The sequence below is a fragment of the Mirounga leonina genome, unplaced genomic scaffold, assembly GCF_011800145.1.
Source record: "Mirounga leonina isolate KUSES-001 unplaced genomic scaffold, KU_Mleo_1.0 Mir_128, whole genome shotgun sequence".
Classification (NCBI taxonomy): domain Eukaryota; kingdom Metazoa; phylum Chordata; class Mammalia; order Carnivora; family Phocidae; genus Mirounga; species Mirounga leonina.
This window is the reverse complement of record NW_023270320.1, coordinates 5,078,957-5,103,699: the sequence shown is the minus strand read 5'-3', so window position 1 is coordinate 5,103,699 and position 24,743 is coordinate 5,078,957. Positions and strand designations below refer to the sequence as shown.

The 24,743-nt window shown below is 35.0% G+C and overlaps 2 protein-coding genes across 2 annotated transcripts in view; both read left to right on the top strand.

The window, feature by feature from the left end:
- The first annotated feature begins 14,983 nt into the window (after nt 1–14,983).
- Nucleotides 14,984–24,743, top strand: part of LOC118009785 (A disintegrin and metallopeptidase domain 3-like) — a 99,442-nt gene continuing 89,682 nt past the window's right edge. The window contains exons 1-3 of the mRNA XM_035003824.1: nt 14,984–15,037; nt 15,276–15,352; nt 15,830–16,007. Coding sequence (XP_034859715.1) covers nt 14,984–15,037; nt 15,276–15,352; nt 15,830–16,007 — 309 coding nt within the window. The remainder of the gene's footprint in view (nt 15,038–15,275; nt 15,353–15,829; nt 16,008–24,743) is intronic.
- LOC118009943 (trifunctional enzyme subunit beta, mitochondrial-like) lies at nt 21,708–23,557 on the top strand. The gene has a single exon (XM_035003987.1). It carries the CDS (start codon nt 21,750–21,752, stop codon nt 23,172–23,174), a length of 1,425 nt encoding a protein of 474 aa, XP_034859878.1. The 5' UTR covers nt 21,708–21,749; the 3' UTR covers nt 23,175–23,557.

The following is a 24,743-nucleotide window of genomic DNA, read 5'->3' as shown; positions in this document are numbered from 1 at the left end:
TCAATTTGGGGAGAATTGACATTTTTGCTATGTTGAGTCTTCTAACCTGTGAATGAAGTGAGACTCTCCATTTATTTGATCTTTTTTCCTTATGTCTTTCAATAACATTTTGTAATTTTAGCATGCATATCCTGTACATAGTTTTTTTAGGTTTATACCGAAACATTTCATTTTCTTTGGATCAAATGTAAATGGTATTGTATTTGAATTTCAGTTTCCACATATTGTTATCTAGAAATGCAATGTATTTGTGTTGGTCCGGTATCCTACAACCTTGCTGAAGTCACATACTTTATGTTTTTTTTTTTTTTTTTTAAGATTACTTGAGATTTTTTACATAGATGTGTCTTTTATAAATACAGACATTTTTCTTTTGTCCTTTTCAATCTGTATGCTTTTTATCTCTCTGCTTTGCCTTACTATGCTTGCTACAACTTCCAGTACTGTGCTGAATCACAGGAGTGATTTACCTTGTTCTCCATCTTAGGGATAAAATAGTCATTCTTTCCACATTGAGGATAATGTTAGTTGTAGGTTTTTTTTTTTTTTTTTAATATATTCCTTAAAAATATGAGGAAATTCTCTATCTCTAGATTGCTAAGAGTTTCCCACCCCCCATCAAGGGGTATGTATTTAATTGTATCAGATGACTTTTCTGTATCAGTTGATATGATCATATGACTTTTTTAGCCTCTTGATATGACGGATTGCACTGATTGATTTTCAGATATTAAAACAATAGTGCATATCTAGAAAAGCTACAACTTGGTCCTAGTGGATAATTCTTTTTATCCATGACTGGGTTTGATTTGCTAATAATTTCTTGAGGATTTTTTTTTGTCAAAGTTATTGAGAAATATTGGTCTGTGGTTTTCTTTTTTTGTACTGACTTTGTCTAATTTTTGTAGTAGAGTAATACGGGCCCTATAAAACAAATTTGTTTTATTTTCTGGAAGATGTATAAAGAACATGCTAATTTTTAAGTTGTTTGGTAAAATTTTTTAGTGTCCTCACAGGCCTGGGGACTTGTGTGTGTGTGTGTGGGAGGGCAGATTTTTTAATTACCGACTCAGTTTATTTAATAGTTACAGGAATATCTTGTTTATCTGTTTCTTTTTTTTTTTTTTAAAGATTTTATTTATTTATTTTGAGAGAGAGAATGAGATAGAGAGCATGGGGGGGAGAGGGTCAGAGAGAGAGGCAGACTCCATGCTGAGCAGGGAGCCCGACGTGGGACTCAATCCCGGGACTCCAGGATCATGACCTGAGCCGAAGGCAGTCGCTTAACCAACTGAGCCACCCAGGCGCCCTGTTTATCTGTTTCATATGTATTGTTTGGGTTGTTTGTGGTTTTTTAAGGAATTGGTCCATTCCATCTCAGGTGTGGAATTTAGGGGTATAATTTTGTCATAGCCCTTATTATCTTTTTAATGATTATAGGAGTGTTTTTTTCTGACATCAGTGGTGGCTGTCTTCTCTCTTCATCAGTCCTGCTAGAGATTTTCCAATTTACTGAATTTATCAAAGAATCAGCTTTTTCTTGCCTTTTCTATATTTTTGTCTTATTTTCAATGTCATAGCATTTAGCTCTTATGTTTATTGTTGTCTCCCTTATACTTTTCTTTGAGTTTCTTTTTTCCAGTTTGTTGAGGGAAAAACATATTACCAATTTGTGACCCTTTCCTCTTTTGTGTTGTAAGCATTTTAGTACTAAAATTGCCTACTCAGCACTGCTCAAGCTGCAGCCTACGATAGTATGTTTTATTTTCAGTTTGATACAGTTATATGTATTTTTAAAATTTCCTTTGAGGCTTCTTGTTTGACACATGGAGTTTTAAAAAGTGTGTTGTTCAATTTCCAAATGTTTGGAGATTTTTCCTGTTGTCTTTGTCTGCTGATTTCTAGTTTGATTTCATTATGGTTAGAAAATATATCCTGTATGATTTCAATTCTTTTAAATTTGTGAAGGTTTGCTTTACTATCCGGTATATTATATGTGTCAATGAAGGCTCTTGGAAAATTGAAAAATATGTGTATTCTGCTCTTGGGTTGGAATCTTCCATAAATGTCATGTAGATCATATTGATTGATGTTGTTCAGTTCTGTATTTTTACTGATTTTTCTGTCTAATACTATCAATAACTGTATGATACATATTGAATTCATCATTATTGTGGTTTTTTTTTTTTTTTTTTTTTTTTTGTCTTTCTCTTTCAGTTGTATCAGTGTTTGCTTCACGTATTTTGAAGCTTTGTTGTTTGATGCCCAATACATTTAGGATTGCCGTGTCTTCTGGACAGATTGATGCTTTTATGATTAGGTAACGATTCCTTTTGTCCCAAGTAGATTTTTTTACTAGTAAGTCCACTTTGTCTGATATTAATAAAGCCACTTCGCTTTATTTTTATGAATACTCACATGATACATATTTGTCCATTCTTTTAATCTCAGTCTACCTATGTTATGTTTGAAATGAGTTTCTTAAAAGAGTATTTAGTTGAGCCATAGTGTTTCTTTTTCTCCCATTTACCCTGGTGCACAGTATTTTATTTGGTATTTTTAGACTATTTACATTTAAAATAATTATTGATATATTGGGGTTTATAACCCTAATGGCTTGTCCTTTGTTCGTGTCTTCTTGCCTTCTTCTGGGTATTTGGACATTTTTTAGGATTGCATCATGAATTATTTATGGTCTTTTAAAGTATTTTCCTTATTATAGTTTTCTTAGTGTTTGCTGTAGGTATTACAATATACATATATAACTTACAATATAGCTTACTATTATGTAGACTTTTTACTATTTCAGTAAAATATTGAAACCATACTTCTGTTTGAGTTCCTTTATCCTCTGCACTTTTAAAATACAATTGATAAAAATTCCTTTACATATATTAAGCATCAAATGATATTGTATGATTTTTGTTTCAACCACAAAATGTGATTTAAGAAACTCATGAGGGAAAAGATTGCCCATTATATTTACCACGATTTTAATCCATTCTATTTTTCCCCATTCCTTATGATGCTCCAAGCCTTCATGTGATATTACTACCTTTGTTTTTTGGAGTTTCTTTTTGACATTCTTTAAGGGTATGTGTGCTAGTTATAAAATCTAGTTTTCCTTTTTTGAGAAAGTGTCTTTTTTCCTTCATTCTTAAAGGGTGAATTTGCCAGATACAGAGTTCATGTTTGACTGTACTTTTCTTTTAGCAGTTGAAAATTGCTATGGTGTTTCTTCTTAGCCTTCATTCCTTCAGATGTGAGATCTGCTGTCATTCAAGTTGGTGTTTCCCTATAGGTTATGTGACATTGCTTTCTGGTCACTTTGAAGATATTTTTATTGCTTTTATTTTAATTATGATAATCTATTTATTGTGGGTTGCATTGGGTCCATTCCCTTTGCAGTTTGCTTAGCTTATGGAATCTAAACGTTTATATGTCATCCATCAGTGTTGTGAAGTTTTCAGTCTTATTCTTTTGTCTTATTTTTAATTTATATTTTACTTTCTTGTGGTAAAAATACTTAAATGTGAGTTCTGCCATCAACAAATTTTGCGTATACATTTTTGTCAATTATAGTATGATGTTTTACAGAAGATCCTAGAGCTTATTCATCTTGCTTGACTGAAATATTATGCCCATAAGTTAGTACTCCCCATTTCTCCCTCTCCCCAGCCCATGGAAACCACCATCCCACTCTCTGATGGTATGAATCTATTTCAGATGTCTCATATAAATGGAATCATGCAGTATTTGTCTTTCTGTGACTGACTTCTGTGACTGAAATCACTTAGCATGATGTCCTCAGGGTTCATCCATGTTATCACATAATGCAGAATTTGCTTCTTTTTAAGATTGCATAGTATCCCATTGGATGTGCCCTGCGTTTTCTTCATCCACTCATCTGCCGATGCCTGGTTAGTTGTTCCCACATCTTGGCTATTATGGATAGTGCTGCAGGGAACATAGGAGATCCAGTGTCTGCTTGAGGTCCTCATTCCCATGCTTTTGGTAACTACCCAGAAGTGACATTTCAAGATCATATGGTAGTTCTATTTCTAGTTTTTAGAGGAACCTCCATACTGTTCTCATCAGCAACTGCACCATGTTGTATTCCCACTAACAGTGTGCAACAGTTCCACTTTCTCCATGTCCTCACTAACCCTTGTTGTTATTTGTTTGTATGATAATAGCCATCCTAAGTGGTGGGAGGTGATTTCTTACTGGCGAATTGACACTTTGATCATTATAAAATGTCATTTGATTCTTGTGTCAGTTTTGACATAATGTCTATTTTGTCTGATATCAGTATAACTACATCTACTCCCTTTTGGTTGTCATTTGCTTGGAATATCTTTTTTTATGCCTTCACTTTCAGCCTATATGTGCCCTTAAATCTGAAGTGAATTTCTTTCAGACAGCGTATAGTTGGATATTGCCTTTTTTCCCATTCAGCACTCTTATTATGTCTTTTGTTTGTGTAGTTTCATCGATTTACATTTAAAGTTATTATTTATAGGGAGGTTATTTACTGTTGTCACTTGTTAATTGCTTTGTGATTACTTTGTCTTTTCTTCTCTTGCTCTCTTCTATTGTGTTTCATGGATCTTTTTAAGTATGTTTTGATATTTGGTCTTTTTCTTTTGTGTTAATTATATTGGTATTTTCATTTTGGCTACCATGGGACTTACATGAAATGTCATATAGCTATAATAGTGTATTGTAAGCTGGTAAGAACTTCAACTACATGCAAAAATCTGCAATTTTATTACTCCCCCTCACATTCATTTTGTTTTTAATGCCAAAATTTACATCATTTCATATTGTGTATCTTTTAACATATTTTTAGTTATAGTTATTTTTAATATTTTTGTCTTTTAAGTGTTCCACTAGAATTAAAAGTGATTTACCCACTATCATTATATTAATTTAGTATTCAGCATTTTCCATATATTTACCTTTACTAGTGATTTTCACTTTTATATGCTCATGTTGCTGCTTAGCACCCTTTAGTGTCAATTTGAAGAACTACCATTCATATTTCTAGTCATGCGGATATAGTGGTGAGAGATTACCTCAGTTTTGTCTGGGAAAGTATTCATCTCTCCAGTTTTTAAAAGACCTAATTTTTTCATGAGCAGTTTTGGGCTGGCAGCAAAATTAAGAGGAAGGTACAGGCATTTTTAAATATTCCCTGGACCCACATGTTCATAGTCTCTGCTGTTAGTGACATCCCCAAGCACAGTGATAGATTTATTACAATTGAGGTAGCTGTGTGAAACATGTCATACTTACTCTTGGTTTTGTACATTTCATGGGTTTGCACAAACTTATGACGTGTCACCATCGTAGCATCATACAGAATAGTTTTGCTACCCTAAATAACCTCTGTGCTCCACCTATTCAACCTTCTGTCCTCCTCTCACCCTGAGAACTACTCATCTTTTTACTGTCTCCATAGTTTTGCCTTTTCCAGAATGTCACATAGTTGGAATCATACCCTATAAAGCCTTTCAGATGGGCTTCTTTCACATGGTAATATACATTTAAGATTCCTCCATGTGCTAACATGGGTTGATAGTTCATTATTATCAGCACTGAAGAATAATCCATTGTTTGGATGTACCACAGTTTATTAATCTGGTCACCTACTGAGGGACATCTACATTGCTTCTGAGTTTTGACAATTATGAATAAAGCTGCTATAAGCCATGTTTGCAGGTTTTTGTGTGGACATAACTTTTCAGCTCCTTTGGGTAAATAAAAGGAGTAAGATTGCTGTTTCATATGTTAAGAGTATGTTTAGGTTTGTAAGTAGCCCCGAAATTCTTTTCAAAATGGCTCTGTCATTTTGCATTCCTACTAGCAATGAATGAGAGTTTTTGTCGATCTACCCACTTGCCAGAAGTTGTGGTTATCAGTTCTTTAGATTTTGGACAATTTAATAATTGTATAGTGATATTTCATTGATGTTTTAATTTTTTAAATTTAAATTAAAAATTTTTTAGCTTTTTGAGGTATGATTTACAAATAAAATTGTATCTAAAATGTACAAATGTGATTGGTTCACATACATATGCTTTGTAGAATGTATAATCAGGTTAATCAACACATCTATCACACCTCAAGTGGTTTTCTTTTGTGTGTGTGTGTGTGTGTGTGTGTGTGTGGTGAGAACACTTAAGGTTTACTCTCAGCAATTTCAAGTATATAACACAGTATTATGAAGTGTAGTTACCATGCTGTATATTAGATCCCCAGAGCTTACCCATCTTTATAACTGAAGGCTTATACCCTTTGACCAGCATTTCTCCATTTCTCCCAATCCCCACCACCTGTTAACCACCATTCTACTTCTGTTTTGATGAGTTCAACTTTTTGTTTTTAGATTCCACACCTAAGTGAGATCACGTAGCATTTGTATTTCTCTGGCTAATTTCACTTAGTACAATGTCCTCAAGCAAACTTGAGATAAATCTATTTTGTTGTTGCAAATGGCAGGATTTCCTTCTCTCTCACGGGTGAATAATATTCATATATATGTACCACATTTTCTATACCATTCATCCATCCTCGGACAGTTAAGTTTTTTCCATATATTAGGTATTGTGAATAATCCTGCAATGAACATATGAGTGCAGATGTCTCTTTGAGAAACTGATTTCCTTTCTTCTGGATATATATCCAGAAGTGGGATTGCTGAATAATATTTTAGTTCTATTTTTAATTTTTTGAGGGATCTCCATATTGTTTTCCATAATGACTATACTCATTTACATTCTTCAAACTGACTGTGTACAATGGTTCCTTTTTCTTCACATCCTTGTCAACACTTGTTATCTCTTGTCTTTTTGATAAAAAGCCATCCTATTGGGTGTGAAGTGATAGTTCATTGTGGTTTTGATTTGCATTTCCTGATATTTAGTGATGTTGAGCACCTTTTTATCTATCTGTTGGCCATTTATATATCTTCTTTGGAAAAAGTATCTTTTCAGGTCCTTTGCTCATTTTGTATTTGGATTATTTGTTTTTCTGCTATTGAATTATATAAGTTCCTCATATATTTTGGTTAACCCCTTATCAAATAAGTGGTTTGCACATGTTTTCCCCTGTTACATAGATTACCTTTTCATTGTGTGGATTGCTTCCTTTGTTATGCAAAAGCTTTTTAGTTTGATGCAGTTCCATTTTTAAATTTTTGCTTTTGGTGTCAAATCCTCAAATCCAGAAAATGACTGCCAAGACCAACATCAAGGAGGTTTTTCCTGTTTCTTCTAGTTTTATGGTTTCACATCTTGTATTTAAGTCTTTACTCCATTTCAAGTTAATTTTTGCAAGTAATGTTATTTTGCATGTGGATATTTAGTTTTTTCAGAACCATTTATTAAAAAGACTGTCTTTCCCCATTGTGTATTTTTGGCACCCTTGTGAAAGATAAATTGATGTTATATGTGTAGGTGTATATCTAGGCTCTTAATTCTGTTCTTTTAGTCTATCTGCTGGTTTTTAAGCCAATATCATAGTTTTCTGATTACTATAAATTTGTCCTAGATTTTAAAATCAGGAATTATGATACCTCAGGTTTCTCCAGATTGCTTTGGCTATTTGGGGTCTTTTGTGGCTCCATAAGAATTTTAACATTTTTTTTTCTGGTTCTGTGAAAAATGCCAGTGAATTAGGGGTTGCTTTGGATTTGTAGATTGCTTTAGGTAGCATGGACACTTAATAATATTATTTTTTCCAATATATGAATGCAGGATATCTTAGCATTGTGTCTTCATCAATTTCTTTCATCATTGTATTATGGCTTTTAGTGTATAGGCCTTTCACTTCCTTTGTTAAATTTATTCCTATTTTATTCTTTTGGCTGCTGTTGTAAATGGGATTGCTTTTTTAATTTCTCTGGTATTTATTGTATAGAATCACAACTGATTTTTACATGTTGATTTTGTTTCCTAAAACATTACTGATTTTTCTTTTTTAACCTGTTGCTGTGATTGCTTACATTACTTCATTTTTGAATGTTGAACCAGCTTTGCAAACTTGAGATAAATCTAACTTGGTTTTGGTTTATAATTCTTTTTATTCATTGTTGGATTTGATGTGCTAATTTTGTTGAGGATTTGTGCATATATATTCATGAGAGATATTGGTCTGAAGTTTTCTTTTAATATTTTTGTCTGGTTTTGGTATTAGGGTAATACTGTCCCCAGAGAATGGGTTAGGAAGTATTCCCTCTGCATCTATACTCTGAAAGAGTGTGTAAAGAATTTGTATAATTTCTTCCTTAAGTGTTTGGAAGAATTCAAAGATGAACCCATCTGGTCCTTGTGCTTTCTGTTTTGGAAGATTATTAATTTTTGATTTGATTTCTCTAATAAATATAGACCCATTCAGACTGTATATTTTTTTTAAAAAAAGATTTTATTTATTTATTTGAGAGAGAGAGGGAGGGAGGGAGAACACAGAGGGAAAGTGTGAGGGAGAAGCAGACTCCCCACTGAGCAGAGAGCCCAGTATGGAACCTGATCCCAGGACCCTGAGATCATGACCTTAGCTGAAGGCAGACACTTAACTGACTGACTCACCCAGGCACCCCAGATTGTATATTTCATCTTGTGTGAGGGTTGACAAATTGTGTCCTTGAAGGAATTGGTCCATTTCATCTACATTTTCAAATTTGTGGGTGTGGAATTGTTCATCATATTCCTTTATTATCTTTTTAGTATTTATGAGAGCTGTAGTTATGCTACCTTTTTAATTCTGATATTAGAAATTAGTGTTCTCTCATTTTTACTTAGTTTGCCTGGCTAGAGCTGCGTTGATTTTATTGATATTTTCAAAGAACCAGCTTTTGGTTTCATTCATTTTCTCTATTGATTTCCTGTTTTCAGTGTCATTATAATTTCTTCAGTTTACTTTGTATTTAATTTGCTCTTCTTTTTTTAGTTATGTAAGTTGGAAACTTAGATTGTTGATTTTAGGTCTTTCTTCCTTTTTAATGTAAGCATTAAATGCTATAAACCTCCCCCTAAGCACTATTTTTGCTGCATCTCACAAATTTTGAAAAGCTGTGTTTTATTCCATTTAGTTAAAAATATTTTAAAATTTCTTTTGAGATTTCTTTTTTGTTCTATGTGTCCTTTAGAAGCATGTCTTTAATCTCATGTGTTTGGGATTTTCCAGCTATCTTCTTGTTATTGATTTATGGTTTAATTCCACTGTAGTCTGAGAACAGACACTCTATGATTTCTATTCTTTGAAGTTTGTTAAGGTATTTTTTATGACTCAGAATGCCTGTCTTGGTGAATGTTCCATATGGAGTTGAGAAGAATGTATATTCTGCTATTGTTGGATGAGGTAGTCTGTAGATGTCAATTATATCCAGTTGATTGATGATGTTGCTGAGTTCAACTGTGTCCACTTTCAAGTAACACTATAGCATATCATAGGTAGTGTGAGTCCTTTACAATAAAAAAAATCCTAGTTCTTTCCCCCTATCCCTTGTATCATTGCTGCCATTCATTTTGCTTATATATAAGCAGATATATATATAACACACACACATATATATGAAATATATAGTAAAAATGCATATCTTTTATATATGGTATCTGTGTAAGCATATGTAGTTAAATATATTGTTGCTATTATTTGAACAATTGTTATATCAGTTAAGCATAAGAAAAATAAAAGTTTTTATTTTACTGTTATATTCCTTCTTCAGTAGTCTGCCTTTATGGAGATTCAAGTTTCTGACCTATATCATTTTCCTTTTCTGTATAGAATTTTTAAAATTTTTTCTTGCAAACAAATCTACTAGCAATAAATTCCCTCAATTTTTGTCTCATAAAATCTTTACTTCTTTCCTTTTGAAGGATAGTTTTTTAGGGTATAGAATTCTAGGTTGGTGGTTTGGTTTTTTTTTTTTTTCCTCTCAATGCTTTAAATATTCACTCTAGTCCCTTCTTGTATGCATGATTTATGAAGAGAAATCTTATGATTCTTACTATTGTTCTTCTGTAGGCAAGGTTTTTTCCCCTCTGGCTTCCTTTAGGATTTTTTTCTTTATCTTTGATTTTCTATAATTTGAAAATGATATGCCAAGGTGTAGGTTTTTTTTTTTTAATTCTGTTTTAATTCTGTTTTTTAATTCTTTGAGCTTTCTGGATCTGTGATTTGGTATCTGACATTAATTTACAGAAATTGTCAGTTACTATTGTTTCAGGTATTTCTTATATTCCTTTCTCTTTTTCTTATTCCCGTCATGTGTATGTTGCAACTTTTGTAGTTGTCCCATAGTCTGTGAATATGTTCTTCTGTTTTATTCTTTGTTTTCTTGCTTTTTAGATTTTAAAGTTTCTGTTGATATATCCTCAAGTTCAGAGATTCTTTCCTCAGACACTTCCATCTACCAGACCATCAAAGGCACTCTTCATTTCTGTTACAGTTTTTTTTTTTTTTTTTTTAATCTTTAGCTTTTATTTTGGGTTCTTTCTCATGATTTCTAACTCTATGATTACATTGCTCATCTGTTCTTGCATGGTGTCTGATTTATCCATTAGAGCCCTTAGCATAACAATAATTAATGGTTGTTTTAAATTCTCAATCTGATAATTCCAGCATTCCTGCCATGTCTCATTCTGATGCTTGCTCTGTCTTTTCAAATTGCATTTTTGTCTTTGGCATTTTTTTTTGATAACTGGACATGATGTACCAGGTAAAAAGAACTGCTATAAATATGCCTTCAGTAATGTAGTGGTGAGGTATGGGGAGAGAGGAAGTGTTCTGCAGTCATATGATTAAGACTCAGGTTTTTACTTGGCCTATGCCTCTGGACTGTGCACAACACAAATCTTTCTCAGTTTCTTTTTCTTCCTCTTTGGGTGGGACAGAATGGCCTGAGTGGGCTGGAGTTGGGTATTTCCCTTCCGCATGTCAGTTAGGCTTTGATAATTTCCCAGCAAATTAGTCTTTAGTTTTATGGTTCCACTGATATCAGGCCTTGTTAAGAACAGAATGCTCTGATGTATTTCAAAATAGTCCCTTTTCTCATCCCCTTACTGAAAGCATGAGGGATTTTTCTCTGATATTTACTATGGCATGTTTGTCATGCTTCTGGATGTAAATGTCACAAAACTGTGGGGACTCATTATGAGTTTCTTTGGAATTTTTACTTCTCAGGATTGTCCACACTGACTGTCTAGCATTTCATCAATTACTGTGAGGATTAAATACCCTAACACTATTTTCCAGCAGCACTTTTTACTACTTCTGCTTCAGTAAGCTGTAACTTCCCATGTTTCCCTGCCTACCTCCCCAATCTTGGGGTCTATGGTTTGCTCTGTGTCCTCACCTCTATTCCAGATCTAAAAAATGTTGTTGATTTTTCAGTCTGTTAGGCTTTTTACCTATAGTTAACATGGAGTGGTAACTTCTAAGTTCCTTGTATGTATAACCATAGACCAGTCTCTTCATTTCTTTAGTTTTTCAGGGCATAATATTTTTGGTTGACTTTTTTTTCTCTCTGTCAGCACTTTGAATATATCATCTCACTTCCTTCTGTCTTGCCAGGTATCTGCTGAAAAATCCATGGAAACTCTTAAGGCTCTTCCATCATATGTGACAAATCACTTTCTCCTGATGCTCTCAAAATTCTTTCTTTACATTTGACTTTTAACAATTTGATTATGTATATCTGAATGTGGATTTCTTTAGGACCATTTTATTTGGTGTTTTGAGCTTCTTGGAAATGGATATCCATTTCCTTATATAGGTTTGGGAGTTTTAGACATTATTTGAACAAGCTTTCTGTTTTTTTAATTGAGATATATTGATATATAATATTGTATAACTTTAAAGTGTACAAGGTGTTGATTTGATGCATTCATGTGTTGCAATACGATTACCACTTTAGTGTTAGCTAACACCTCTATTATGTCATGTAGTTATTCCTTTCTTTCTCCCTCTTTTCCTTCTGAGACTTCCATAATGTGGATAGTGTTCTTCCTGGTAGTGTTCCACGTCTTTTAAGCTTTTTTCACTTTTTCAGTCTCTTTTCTTTTTGCTACTCAGACTTGTCTTCGAGTTCAGTTATTTTTTCTTATGCTTGATCCAGTCTGCTGTTGAAACTTTCTAGTGAATTTTTCTATCTCCTTTTGAAATTCTCACTTAGTTTGTGCATTTTTTTTTTACCTCAGTGAGTATCTTTATGAGAGTTTTTTTTTTAATTGAGGTATAATTTACATTAACGTTATATTCATTTCATTTATTCTTTGTCAATATATTTGTATATATTGCAAAATGATCACCACAGTTAGTCTAGTTAACATCCCTCACCATACAGTTACTGAATTTTAAGATATAGTCTCTTAGCAACTTTCAAATATGCAGTGCAGTATTACTAATTGTAGTTGCTGTGTTGTACATTACATCCCATTACTTATTATTTTATAATTGGGAGTTTGTATTTGAGGATTATTTTTAATTCTCTGTACAGTAAATCATTTAAGTTAATTTCAATATGTTCAATTTCTGGAGATTTATCTTGTTCCTTTGTTTAAAACATCTTTTCCTGATTCTTCATTTTACTTGACTCACTGATTTTTTTTGGCTAATAGTCAAAGCAGTCAACTCTCTCAGTCTTCACCAACTGGCCTTGTGCAGAAGTGGATTCCCCAGATCAGCCTTGCCATTGATTTTGGGGGCCTTTACTAACTTTTTGTCTCTTCAAGGAGAAGTAGGCACCTGTTTTTTTCCTGCTTTCTCTGTGCTAGACAGAAGGGAGGGTCAATAATCTCAACCATCCCAAACTGCTGCCTCTGGTCTCTTGTAGGCAAATAGATTCTGCCAGATCTATCAGTGCTACAGGATTCGTAAGACAGATGCTAATTCTATGGGCAGTTTTGGTGAAGTGGAGACACTACATGCATGGATCAACTTTTTCCTTTTCCAGTGAGAAACAGAAAGCTAGGGTTTTTCATTCACTCACTCTGTGCTGAGTTGTGGGGGTTGCAAATCAATGATTTGTACTAGCCCAAGTCACTACCTCTGTTTTACCTGGGTGGCTAAGACTGTGTTGAATTTATCAGGACTCCTAAGACTGGTGATACAGATACTAGTTCTTTGGGTAGCCCCCTCAGAACAATTGGGGCGCTTGACATGTGAACAAACCCCTTTCCTTCCCCGGTCAAGCTGGGAGCTGGAAAGTCACTTGAGATCATATGGCAGTGCTCTGGGCAGTGCCCCTGTTGAAAGGTACACCAAATCTTCATATTGGCTTTGGTGAGTTTGATTTTGCATTCTTCTAGGGTGTGCCTTTCAACTAATTTCTGATTAATTATAAAGGGAATTTGTCCATGAATTGTTACTGAATTGGTGTATTTGTCCTATGGTGGAAGGCCCAGGGCTTCTTACTCCATTCTTCCTGACCAGAAATTCAGCCTTTATTTCTTTTTCCTTTTTTTTTTTTTTTTTAAGATTTACTTATTTGAGAGAAAGAGAGTGCATGAGCTGGGGGGGGAGAGGAGTGGCAGTGGGAGAAGGAGAAGCAGGCTCCCCATCCTGCTGAGCCTGCTCCCAGAACCCTGAGATCATGACCTGAGCTGAAGGCAGATGCTTAACTGACTGAGCCACCCAAGTGCCCTCAGCCTTTTTTCTTTGAGTACTTTTCAACTCCACATTCTTTCTGTTTTCTTTCATGGATTCTGATATGTATTTTAGATCTGGTATTGTTCCAGAAGTTATTGAGGCTCCATGCATTTTCTTAGCTCATTTTTCTCTGTTTTATGTATTGAGTAAATTCTACTAATCTGTCCTCAAGTTCACTGATTCTATCCCTTGTCATCTCCAGTCTACTTTTGAGCCTATCCAGACATTTGTTTTATGTGTATATATTTTTCAGTTCTAATACTTTGTTTTTTATGGCTTTTATTTCTATTCTGTCTTTTGTTTCAAGATAATTTGTAATTGTTCATCGAAACAGTTTTCCATGGCTGCTTTAAAATCTTTGTCTGATAGTTCCAACATGTGGCTTATCTCAATACTGGCATCAGTTGGTTGTCTTTTCTCCCTTTTGTTGTGATTTTTCTGGTTCTTGGTATAGTGGGTGATTTTCACTTGTATCCTTGATGATTAAATCTTCTGTTTTTGAAGAAGTCACCCAGTTTAGGTTTAGATTTAGTGTGGTGTGTTGTTCCAATGACACTTTAGCTTTCTTATAGCTTTTAATGTTATTCTGTTGAACTTTGTTCTTCTGGCTCTACTGGACTTCTGCTATTGCAGCCTGTGGTGGTAAGAGGTACTTACCTGGACCACCTTGTACTGCTAGATGGGGTCAGATGATGAGGGATAAATGGGATGGACAGCATTTCTTCTGGCTGTACTCCAGCCACTTGATGTCAGTGTGCCTCTCACTCTATTTTTGCTAGTCCCCCTTCAGTGAGGAAAGTTCCTATCTGGAACTCATGGAAATAATATATATCACAGCTAATAACATATAATAATAACATAGAAACAAATTCATAGGAATGTGATGATACTAAAGTTTTCATAGCACAGCATTAGCAAAGGAACAGGGCTGACTGTAAACATCACTAGACTTTTAAGGGAAGAGAAGGGAATATTCACTGAAAAAGATTATTAGGGGAGAACCTGGGAAGCTTAATGCTGTGAAAGTCCATGGGGAGGAGAGCTTGAACTAAGGATGATTAACTTGGTGAGATATTAAAGAGAAAGATAATGAAGAAATTTCAGTTAAGATACTTTTGGGTTACTTAAAAAAAAAAACAAGTGAAATGTTCACATTTGAAGTCAAATTAATGCTGTGAATTACATCAAGTTAGTAGTTATAAACTATACATTTAAGAAATGTGGCTGAGAGAGAAAAGAAGCAGATAAAAAAGTTGTTTGTCAAATATTTAGAATTAAAGTAAGAATTATTTGGGGGAAAGATAGGAGTCATGACTATTCTTAGGCAAAAATGTTTAAGAGGAAGAGATTGCAGATAATGGAATATCTGGTAGATAATATTATGGTAATGGCTAAATTAAATGTTTGATGATATCTAGGAAGTAAGGATACACCAAAAACTTTATTTACAAATCATTCATGCACTTGTTGTGATGAGTACCAGGTGTTGTATAGAAGTGTAGAATGACTGTGTTGTGCACCTGAAGCTAATATTACACTGTGTGCTTAACTAACAAATTTAAATAAAAACTTAAAAAAAATCCAAATCATTCATGAATGTATCTTTGTGTACTCCTGTTTAGGGCCATTGTCTTTATCAAGGATATGCTGCAGAAGTTCCAAAATCAGTTGTGACACTTAGCACTTGTTCTGGACTCAGGTAATGGCATGTTCTAGAGATGTACCTGATTGAAAATCTTGTGTGACCCTTTAATTTTTAGAAACATCTTGAAGGATAGAGTGAAGACAAAAAAATAGACACCTTGATTGTGTTTCTTCTCATATACTTTCCTTTCTTCCTCCTCATCTTATCATTTTTCCTATTCTCTTTGTCTCTATCCTAGGCTGGCAGTCATAAAACTTATGCAGGAAAACCTCCACTAGTATGAAGAATATTCACATGTCTTAGCCACACTAGCAACACAATGACTTCTAAATGCCATAATAGAGAGAAGAAGCTGTAAAATTGTGTTTGAAAGTTTACCCAAGTAAGAAGAGATGATTCTTAGATATTAGGCCACAAAGACCACTGTTAAATTCCCATAAATTTTTTTAATTTAATGTTGATTTATATTTCTCCACGGGTAGTCTACATTAACTATCGTTTTATTTCTTTTTTACGTGTTTAAATACCTAGGGGATTATTGCTGTTGCAGAATGTCAGTTATGGCATTGAGCCATTGGAATCTGCAGCTGCTTATGAGCATATGCTTTATCAAATAAAGAATAATAAAATTGATTTTTCCCCTGTACAAAAAAATTATCCTACGACCCAACTGGTAGATCAGTCCTTCAGGATTCTTGTGAAATCAGAAGTAAGTAACCACTTCTATGTTATCTTCAATTGTGTTATCTTTGATAAATTTATTCACATTGGAACTGTTACATTTGGAAACAAATTTAAATGATATTAATTATATTAAAATCTTGGGGCACCTGGGTGGCTCAGTCGGTTAAGCGGCTGCCTTCGGCTCAGGTCATAATCCCAGGGTCCTGGGATCGAGCCCCACATCGGGCTCCCTGTTCAGCAGAGAGCCTGCTTCTCCCTTTCCCTCTGCCTGCCGCTCTGCCTACTTGTGCTATCTCTCTGTCAAATAAATAAATTAAAAAAAATTTAAAAAATTATATTAAAATCTCGTGTTGCAAGATATTTATTTTAAGTATATTTTTATGTTTAGTTATATGATATATAGAAAATGTAATATATATAAACACACATAATTAAAAAATCAAAATTCTCACATTTTCCTAATTGCAAGTATGTTGATGCATATATACATACTTGCCCTGTTTTTGAATTAACATTCTATTAATATAATGTTACACAAGTTCTTGTGGCTAAAACTTGGCTGAGTAACATAACTTTCCTGTGTGTAAATTTTCTTATTTCTAAAAAAAATAATAAAAATAATACCTAACTCATACAGTTATTTCAAAGATTAAATACATTTATAAATGGAAATTACTTAGCATAGTATGTAGATAAAAAAGTGATCAGTAAAAATCATTGTTATTATTTGCTTACCATATTTTCTGATGTAGTGGAACAATGTATTTGGAAGTCATTATGGAAAGTTTGGGTACAAAACAAAATGTAGTAATGAAGTAAAATAGAAACAAAAATTTCAGAACCAAAGAAGAAACCAGGGATATCATTGCAGGAATGGAGATAAGTCAGGGTTGATATGTTTGTGAATTTTATATCTTTCATGAAGTAACTTGAAAATTGCTTTTCATTCTGAATTTGATAGGCTTAGATCTATAGGTTTAGTTAAACATATTATCACATGACTAGTGCTTTTACGAGCATGAATAAAGAGAATGAGTATCTTCAATATATCAGATTTTTAAGAGGAACAGAAAAAAATAACACAAAGACATATTTTAGGCATATTTTTACATTCATGAAAGTAAACACAAAGAAACTTATAAACAAAGTGAACACCTTCATTATAATTCAGAGTTAAAAAGTAGAACAGAAACCAAACAAAATACTATAAAGGGCTTATCTACTGAAAGCCTATTAAACACATGCATTTATCCCTCTTGTCCCTTTTTAAAAACCCACTAAATGAAAAGGTATTTTTAAAATGGCATAAACATACAAACACAAACAGCACAGGAGAGGAGAAATAACAATGGACATTAAATATTAGATAGCTGATTTAGCCCCCCAAAAGGAGAATCCTAAACTGGTAATGTTAAGAGTTAGCTGGACAGTTAGGTAGTCAGGGCCAGGGTCCCCAAAAAGAAAACAGGGAGCCAGGACAGCTAAGACAAAACTGGACTACCATCCTATTTTATAGCTTAAACAAGACAGCAATAGCCTCCCATTTTGCACTAATGTAAAAGTGACTTTTGCAAAACATCCTGATACATCAATTGACCATAAAACATTTGTCACTATCATGAGCTGAGGCAGTTAAGACATAAGTCTCCAGATGTCAGCCCAAAAAGACCATCAGCACGTAAACATTAACGTGTTAGGTAGACAGGTGCATGATCAAAACCCTGATTGGCATGACTTAGCAACCCAATCTGCAGGGGGCCCACACTCTGGTTATTTAAAATAGTTCTGTAAAAGAGCTTGTAAAAACCCCTGATTTGAACGCCAAAATGGCAACCCTCTCGGGTCCCTTCCCTCTTTGGAAGCTTTGTACTATCGCTCAGTAAGCTTTGCTTTGCTGCCCACCACTCTTCGTCTTGTCTACCTCTTCGTTCTTTGAAGTGACATGACCAAGAACCCTAGGCACTAAAGGAAAAGAAATCCTGAAACAGTAATTGGAATAGGCTCTGGGAAACTTGACATGTACTGCAGTACTATTCAGATGTTTCTTGAATTGCAATAGGAAGTGATTTTAAAAGTGGACTTAAGATAATTGGTTGAAATAAGTTGTGTTGGTATTTAGCAATCCTGTTTTCCTGTCCTAATGAATTGTTTCTGTTGTAGACTGACAGATCATTGAAGGCTGTTTTCTGTGGGGATTCTATGAAATGGGGACACCTGTCACAGATGTTCTATTGTATTTCCCAATAGAAGAGGAATACCATACTGAAACTAGTGTGTTTAATTTAAACTTGGCACATTGGATACTGGGAACCAGGCTTACACATTCTAAGAACTGTATTGAAAGACCCCTCTTAAGGAAGGAATTAAACCAGCCAAAAGAATAAAAACTATTCATATTGACAGCATTTTCCCAACCAACAACCCAGACACATTGCTTTCTCTGAAGACAATAGCCTATAAACTCCATATATGGTCATAGAGATGTTGGAATAAGCTGTTAAATATTCAATTGCTAATATGAGGGGGCACTAGACATATGATGAAACAATTTAATATGGATGATAGAGACATGAAAAAATCAAATTTTTAAAGTTTGAGGTACCAAAGAATACAGAGGGTGAGAAAACAAAATGGCAACATCCTCTGAGGAGTAAGAGAAAATATTTCATCCACAAATTTAAGAATGGAGTGCTATTTAAAGAATAATGCTTAGCAGATAAGTAAGAAGTCATAGAAACTTAAAAGTATGATAATAAAAATTAAAAAAAGAAAATAAGAAGTTCTTAAGATAAAATTCCAGGAATCAAACAAAAAGTAAAGTACAATGACAAATGACAGGGAAACTTGAGAGATAAGAAATTTAAGTTAAAATAAGAGTTTGGGTGATACAATAGGAGTTCCCAGTATGAATAAACAGAAAATTGAATTGAATAAATCACAAAATAATCCAAGAAAAATTCTCAGAATTATTTAAGGTGAATATCTGAACTGATATTTTAAAAATCTGGTTTCTTATATATGCTCAAGAAGTAGAATAGCATGAAATTTCCCAGCAGCAATACTGGAAATTGAAAGGCAATACAACAATTACTTAAAGTAAGGCAAAGTAATTTCCAGTCTATAATTCTGTACAAAGCCAGAACTACATAACTGAGATATTTTTATTAATTTTTATAATTTCTTTTTCTCCTAATGGAAATGTTCTTGCCCCAAAAGAAAGCAAACAACAATTAAACAGTAAAAAAAGAGACTCTACTCTCATCCTGATTGAAGATAGTAGCCAGATGCAATCACAACCAAATTCACAAACAATAGTTGCCAAATATCATAAACTTTAACCAAATGAAAAGATGGAAGAACTGTGTAAGCAGCTGCCCTCAATCTGTATTTTTCATGAGAATCTCTATTAGGTCAAATCCCACCAGGTGCTGAAGCAAAAATTCCAACTGTCAGGGGCTTAACAAGTTTATGTCTTGCCCATGAAAATACCGAAGTGGTGAAACTCTCCTGGTTGATTCCCTTCGTAGCTCTGACTCGGGGACTGTAAGAGTCCCCTACTAGATTATTTGAATTGAGTCAGAGCAAGGGGCACCTCGATACAGTTGAGCCTGGACAGGTGTCTCACTGACATCTCTTCTCTTGGAAAAGGGAGCAAACATTCTTAGATAATTGGCCATTTCTTATAATAAAACAAAAGTGTAATAAAAGTCACTAAACCCCACCCATTGTTCAAGAATGGTTTGACTTGAAAGAACTACATATATTCTAAAATAATAATAATTAGAAAGGAATAAACATGGAGTATATGAAATATACATATAAAATGTAAGAAAAACGCAAAATCCAAAGTGAATGAAAAAGCTCTATGTACTGCCTCACAGGTGCCGCATACTGTTCTAAGAGCTTGACATATATCCCGTCTTTCCAACTTGTTGAACAATTCTAAAAGTTAGTATGGTTGTCCCCCTTTTCAGATCAGGAAACAGAGATTTAGGGAGTTAGTTATTATCCTGGGGCACCTGGGTGGCTCAGTCGTTAAGCATCCGCCTTCGGCTCAGGTCATGATCCCGGGGTCCAGGGATTGAGCCCCACATCGGGCTCCTAGCTCAGTGGGGAGCCTGCTTCTCCCTCTCCCTCTGCCTGCTGCTCCTCCTGCTTGTGCTCTCTCTCTCTGTCAAATGAATGAATAAAATCTTTAAAATAAATAAATAAATAAATAAATAAATAAATAAATAAATAAATAAATATGTATCCTGGGAAATTCTTTGTTAAAGTATAGCATTAAAACGCCAACCCAGGTAATATGATCCCAGAGATATATTCTGTAGTAGTCTAATGGTCTACCTTTTTTTTTTTTTTAAAGATTTTATTTATTTGTTCGTGAGAGATAGAGAGGCAGAGGCAGAGGGAGAAGCAGGCTCCCTGCTCCGCAGGGAGCCCGATGTGGGACTCGATCCCAGGACCCTGGAATCATGACCCGAGCTGAAGGCAGACGCTTAACCGACTGAGCCACTCAGGCGTCCCTAATGGTCTACCTTTATATGGTCTGATAAAAGATCCTTGTAAAAGCTCAGGAAATAAATGTAGGAGAAAAATAAATCTATTTTAAAAATGAAAGCCATTGATAATAAGACTAATGAATAACAGAGTAGACACTGTGGTAAACCCCAATACGTGATATTATAGTCAGATTTGAGTATAGAAAGTAATTATATAAAACTGATGGTAGAGAAAAACCTAAGAATGTGTGATGGTGAATTTTGTGTGTCAGCTTGGCTGGGACATATTGCTCAGATAGTTGGTCAAATTTTGTGGGTGTTTCTGTGAGGGTGTCTTTGAATAAGATTAACATCTAAATCAGTGGACTTTGAATAAAGCAGAAATGTCCTCCATAATGTGGATGGACCTCATCCAATCAGTTGATGTCCTAAATAGGACAAAAGGATGGACCTTCCCACAGAATTGTTCAGCCAACTGCCTTAAGACTGGAAATGTATAATTATGTGAGCCAGTTCCCTATAATAAATCTAATTATAACAAATTGTAATAAGTGTTCAATTTTTCTGGGGAATCCTGACTAATGGAGTATGAAAGACTGATAAGAGAAATTCAAGATAATTAAAATTGCCATTCATGAATAAAATAGCACCCAGAATATTCCAGGTTATTAAAGAATAAAACCTTGTTGAATAAAAGAATCCTGAATTTGAAAATTTCCTCAAAAAACCCTGATAAAAACTGGCAACACCAAGATATAATGTGGTTAATATTCTGGACTTAATAAATAATGAATAATTCAATAGCAATCTTGGCATCAAAGAGAGTCAACCTCAAAGGTGGAAAAACTCAGATTGGCTTTAGCCTTTGCCAAAATGAAGTGCTCATAAGATAGTCAAGAATGTCTATCTAGGGGATGTAGAGAATGGCCTTTTTAAGGGGTGTAAAATATCCTAACATTTTTTTTACCCAGTCCAGTTGCCATTATGGTATAAAAACATTCTTTCTTTTTCAAGAATTCTGACTATGGGATTTTGAGGCATTATTACTTAAATCAGTACAGGAAAAGAGGAATTAAATAAAACAATTCAACATGTTTATGTAGAAAGCCATAAGATCTAATCAGTAGTTCCAGAAATTTCATTTGGCAAAATTCAATACCCATTTGTGATAAAAAATAGGAAGAGGAAACTTCTTTGATCTACTTAAGAACATCTATGAGAAACCTTTCGTGTCTGCCGCGGGAGTTTGAGAGAACAGAGATTTCAGAATGACTTCCATCTTGACTTACACATTTAAAAATCTCCCCAATACATCAAAATGGGCCCTCCGATTTTCTGTAAGACCTCTGAGCTGTTCCTCCCAGCTACGAGCTGCCCCAGCCGCCCAGACCAAATCAAAGAAAACCTTAGCGAAACCCAACATAAGGGATATCGTGGTGGTGGATGGTGTTCGCATTCCGTTTTTGCAGTCAGGCACTTCGTATAAGGACCTGATGCCACATGATTTGGCTAGAGCAGCACTTTCGGGTTTGCTGCATCGGACCAGTGTCGCGAAGGATGTTGATTATATCATCTTTGGCACGGTGATACAGGAAGTGAAGACTAGCAATGTGGCTAGAGAGGCTGCCCTCGGAGCTGGCTTCTCTGACAGGACTCCTGCTCACACTGTCACCATGGCTTGCATCTCTGCCAACCAAGCCATGACCACAGGTATTGGCTTGATCGCTTCTGGGCAGTGTGATGTGGTCGTGGCAGGTGGTGTAGAGTTAATGTCTGACGTCCCTATTCGTCATTCAAGGAAAATGAGGAAAATGATGCTTGAGCTCAATAAGGCCAAGACTCTGGGTCAGCGACTTTCTTTAATCTCGAAATTCAGATTGAATTTCCTATCACCTGAGCTCCCTGCAGTGGCTGAGTTCTCCACCAGTGAGACTATGGGCCACTCTTTAGACCGGCTGGCCGCTGCCTTCGCTGTTTCTCGACTGGACCAGGATGAGTATGCGCTGCGTCCGCATAGCCTGGCCAAGAAGGCACAGGATGAAGGCCTCCTTTCTGATGTTGTACCCTTCAAAGTACCAGGAAAAGATACAGTTACCAAAGATAATGGCATTCGTCCTTCCTCTCTGGAGCAGATGGCCAAGCTAAGACCTGTATTCATCAAGCCCTATGGCACGGTGACAGCTGCAAATTCTTCCTTCCTGACTGATGGTGCATCTGCAATGCTGATTATGGCAGAGGAGAAGGCTCTGGCCATGGGTTATAAGCCGAAGGCATATTTGCGGGATTTTGTCTATGTGTCTCAGGATCCAAAAGATCAACTTTTACTTGGACCAACATATGCTACTCCAAAAGTTCTGGAAAAGGCAGGATTAACAATGAGTGATATTGATGCTTTTGAATTTCATGAAGCATTCTCAGGTCAGATTTTGGCTAATTTTAAAGCCATGGATTCTGATTGGTTTGCACAAAACTACATGGGTAGAAAAACCAAGGTTGGGTCACCTCCTCTGGAGAAGTTCAATAACTGGGGTGGATCGCTGTCCCTGGGACACCCGTTTGGAGCTACTGGCTGCCGGTTGGTCATGGCGGCTGCCAACAGATTGCGGAAGGAGGGAGGCCAGTATGGCTTAGTGGCTGCCTGTGCCGCCGGTGGGCAGGGCCATGCTATGATTGTGGAAGCTTATCCAAAATAATAGATAATGAAGAGGTGACCTGGAGTTTCTGTGCAACACTTGCACTAGGCAATGCCATTCCAATGCATTACTAAATGACATCCTTAGTTCCTAGCTCCTCTTAGGAAAACACGACCCGTGGCCTTCTGTCAAATACTTCGCAATGAAACCTTGCTAGTGCTCTGAGCTTTCCAGAAATCGTGGCTTACTGCTCTTTCAGGGATTTCTTAGTCACCAGAATCACACAGTTATAACGTTTAAAGCAATTGTTTTTGGTTTCTGTTTTCATTAAATACTAAGAGTTGCAATTTGGGAAAGAAGTTAGCTGAGATTTGGAGTCATCTTTATAACATTTGCAAATTACACTCTTTTCCTGTTTGTGACCTAAAGACCAAGTGTTTTCTATGAAATACAAACCGATGTGCCTAAAGAAACTTAATTATGGAAAGATAATTCAGAGTTTAAATGTTCCTGACAACTTACAATAAATGTTTAGATGTATAAGTACCCTATTAACCTTAATAAAGTGAGAAAGTATTGAAAAAAAAAAAAGAACATCTATGAGTATCTACAGCTAACATAATGAATGTAAGTGACTGAATGTTTTGCCCCTGTTACGGACTGCTTGCTGTGTTTCCCAAATTTATATGCTAAAACTCTAACCCCCAGTAGGATGGCATAAGGAGGCCTTTGAAAAATAATTAGGATTAAATTAGGTCATTTGTGAGCATAGGGTCCTTATGATGGGATTAATGCTTTTATTAAATAATGAATCATGGAACACTACATCAAAAACTAATGATGTAATGTACGGTGATTAACATAACATAATAAAAAAAAGAAAAAAAAGGAAGAGACATGGATCTCTCTCTCTCTGCTTTGTCATGTGAGTATACAAAAGGAAGATGGCCATTTGCAAACGAGGAAGAGTGCTCTCACCAGACACCACATCTGCTGATGTCTTGATCTTGAATTTCCCAGCCTCCGGAACTGTTGAGAAATAAGTGTTTGTTGTTTAAGCCACCTAGTCTATGGTATATTTGTTATAGCCTGAACTGACTAAAACAGACCCTAAATTAGGAATAATTCAAGGCTGTCTGCCCTCACTATTTCCAGTCAACGTTTTACTAGAGTTTCTGGATAGTACAATAGGAAAAAGAATAATAATAAATGCCATACATTTTTTTAAAGGAAAAATATAACCTTATATTTTTAGTGACCTAACTCTGTTTGTAGATCACAAAGAAAATCTTCCAATGCTATCAGGACTATAAGAGTGTCTAGCAAAGTCAAAGGAAACAAAGATAGTGACATTGTTAAGATGTTTGTTTCCCCCAGTTGATCTATAGATTCAGTGTAATCCTACTTTTGATAATTCCAGGAAACATTTTCATAGATATTAGTTTTCAAATTCATAAGGAAATGTAAAGATCTTAGAATAGTCAAACAGTTTTAAAAAGAACAAAATGGAGGAATTACATTACTTTTTTTTAAAGGGCAGATAGTACATATTTTAGGCTTGTGAGTTATATGATCTGTTGCTGCTACTTCACTCTATCTTTGTAGCATGAAAGCAGCATCAACAATATA

What these genes read in the sequence shown, in the direction of transcription:
- LOC118009943 (XM_035003987.1), top strand. Translation starts at nt 21,750, where the DNA reads ATGACTTCCATCTTGACTTACACATTTAAAAATCTCCCCAATACATCA.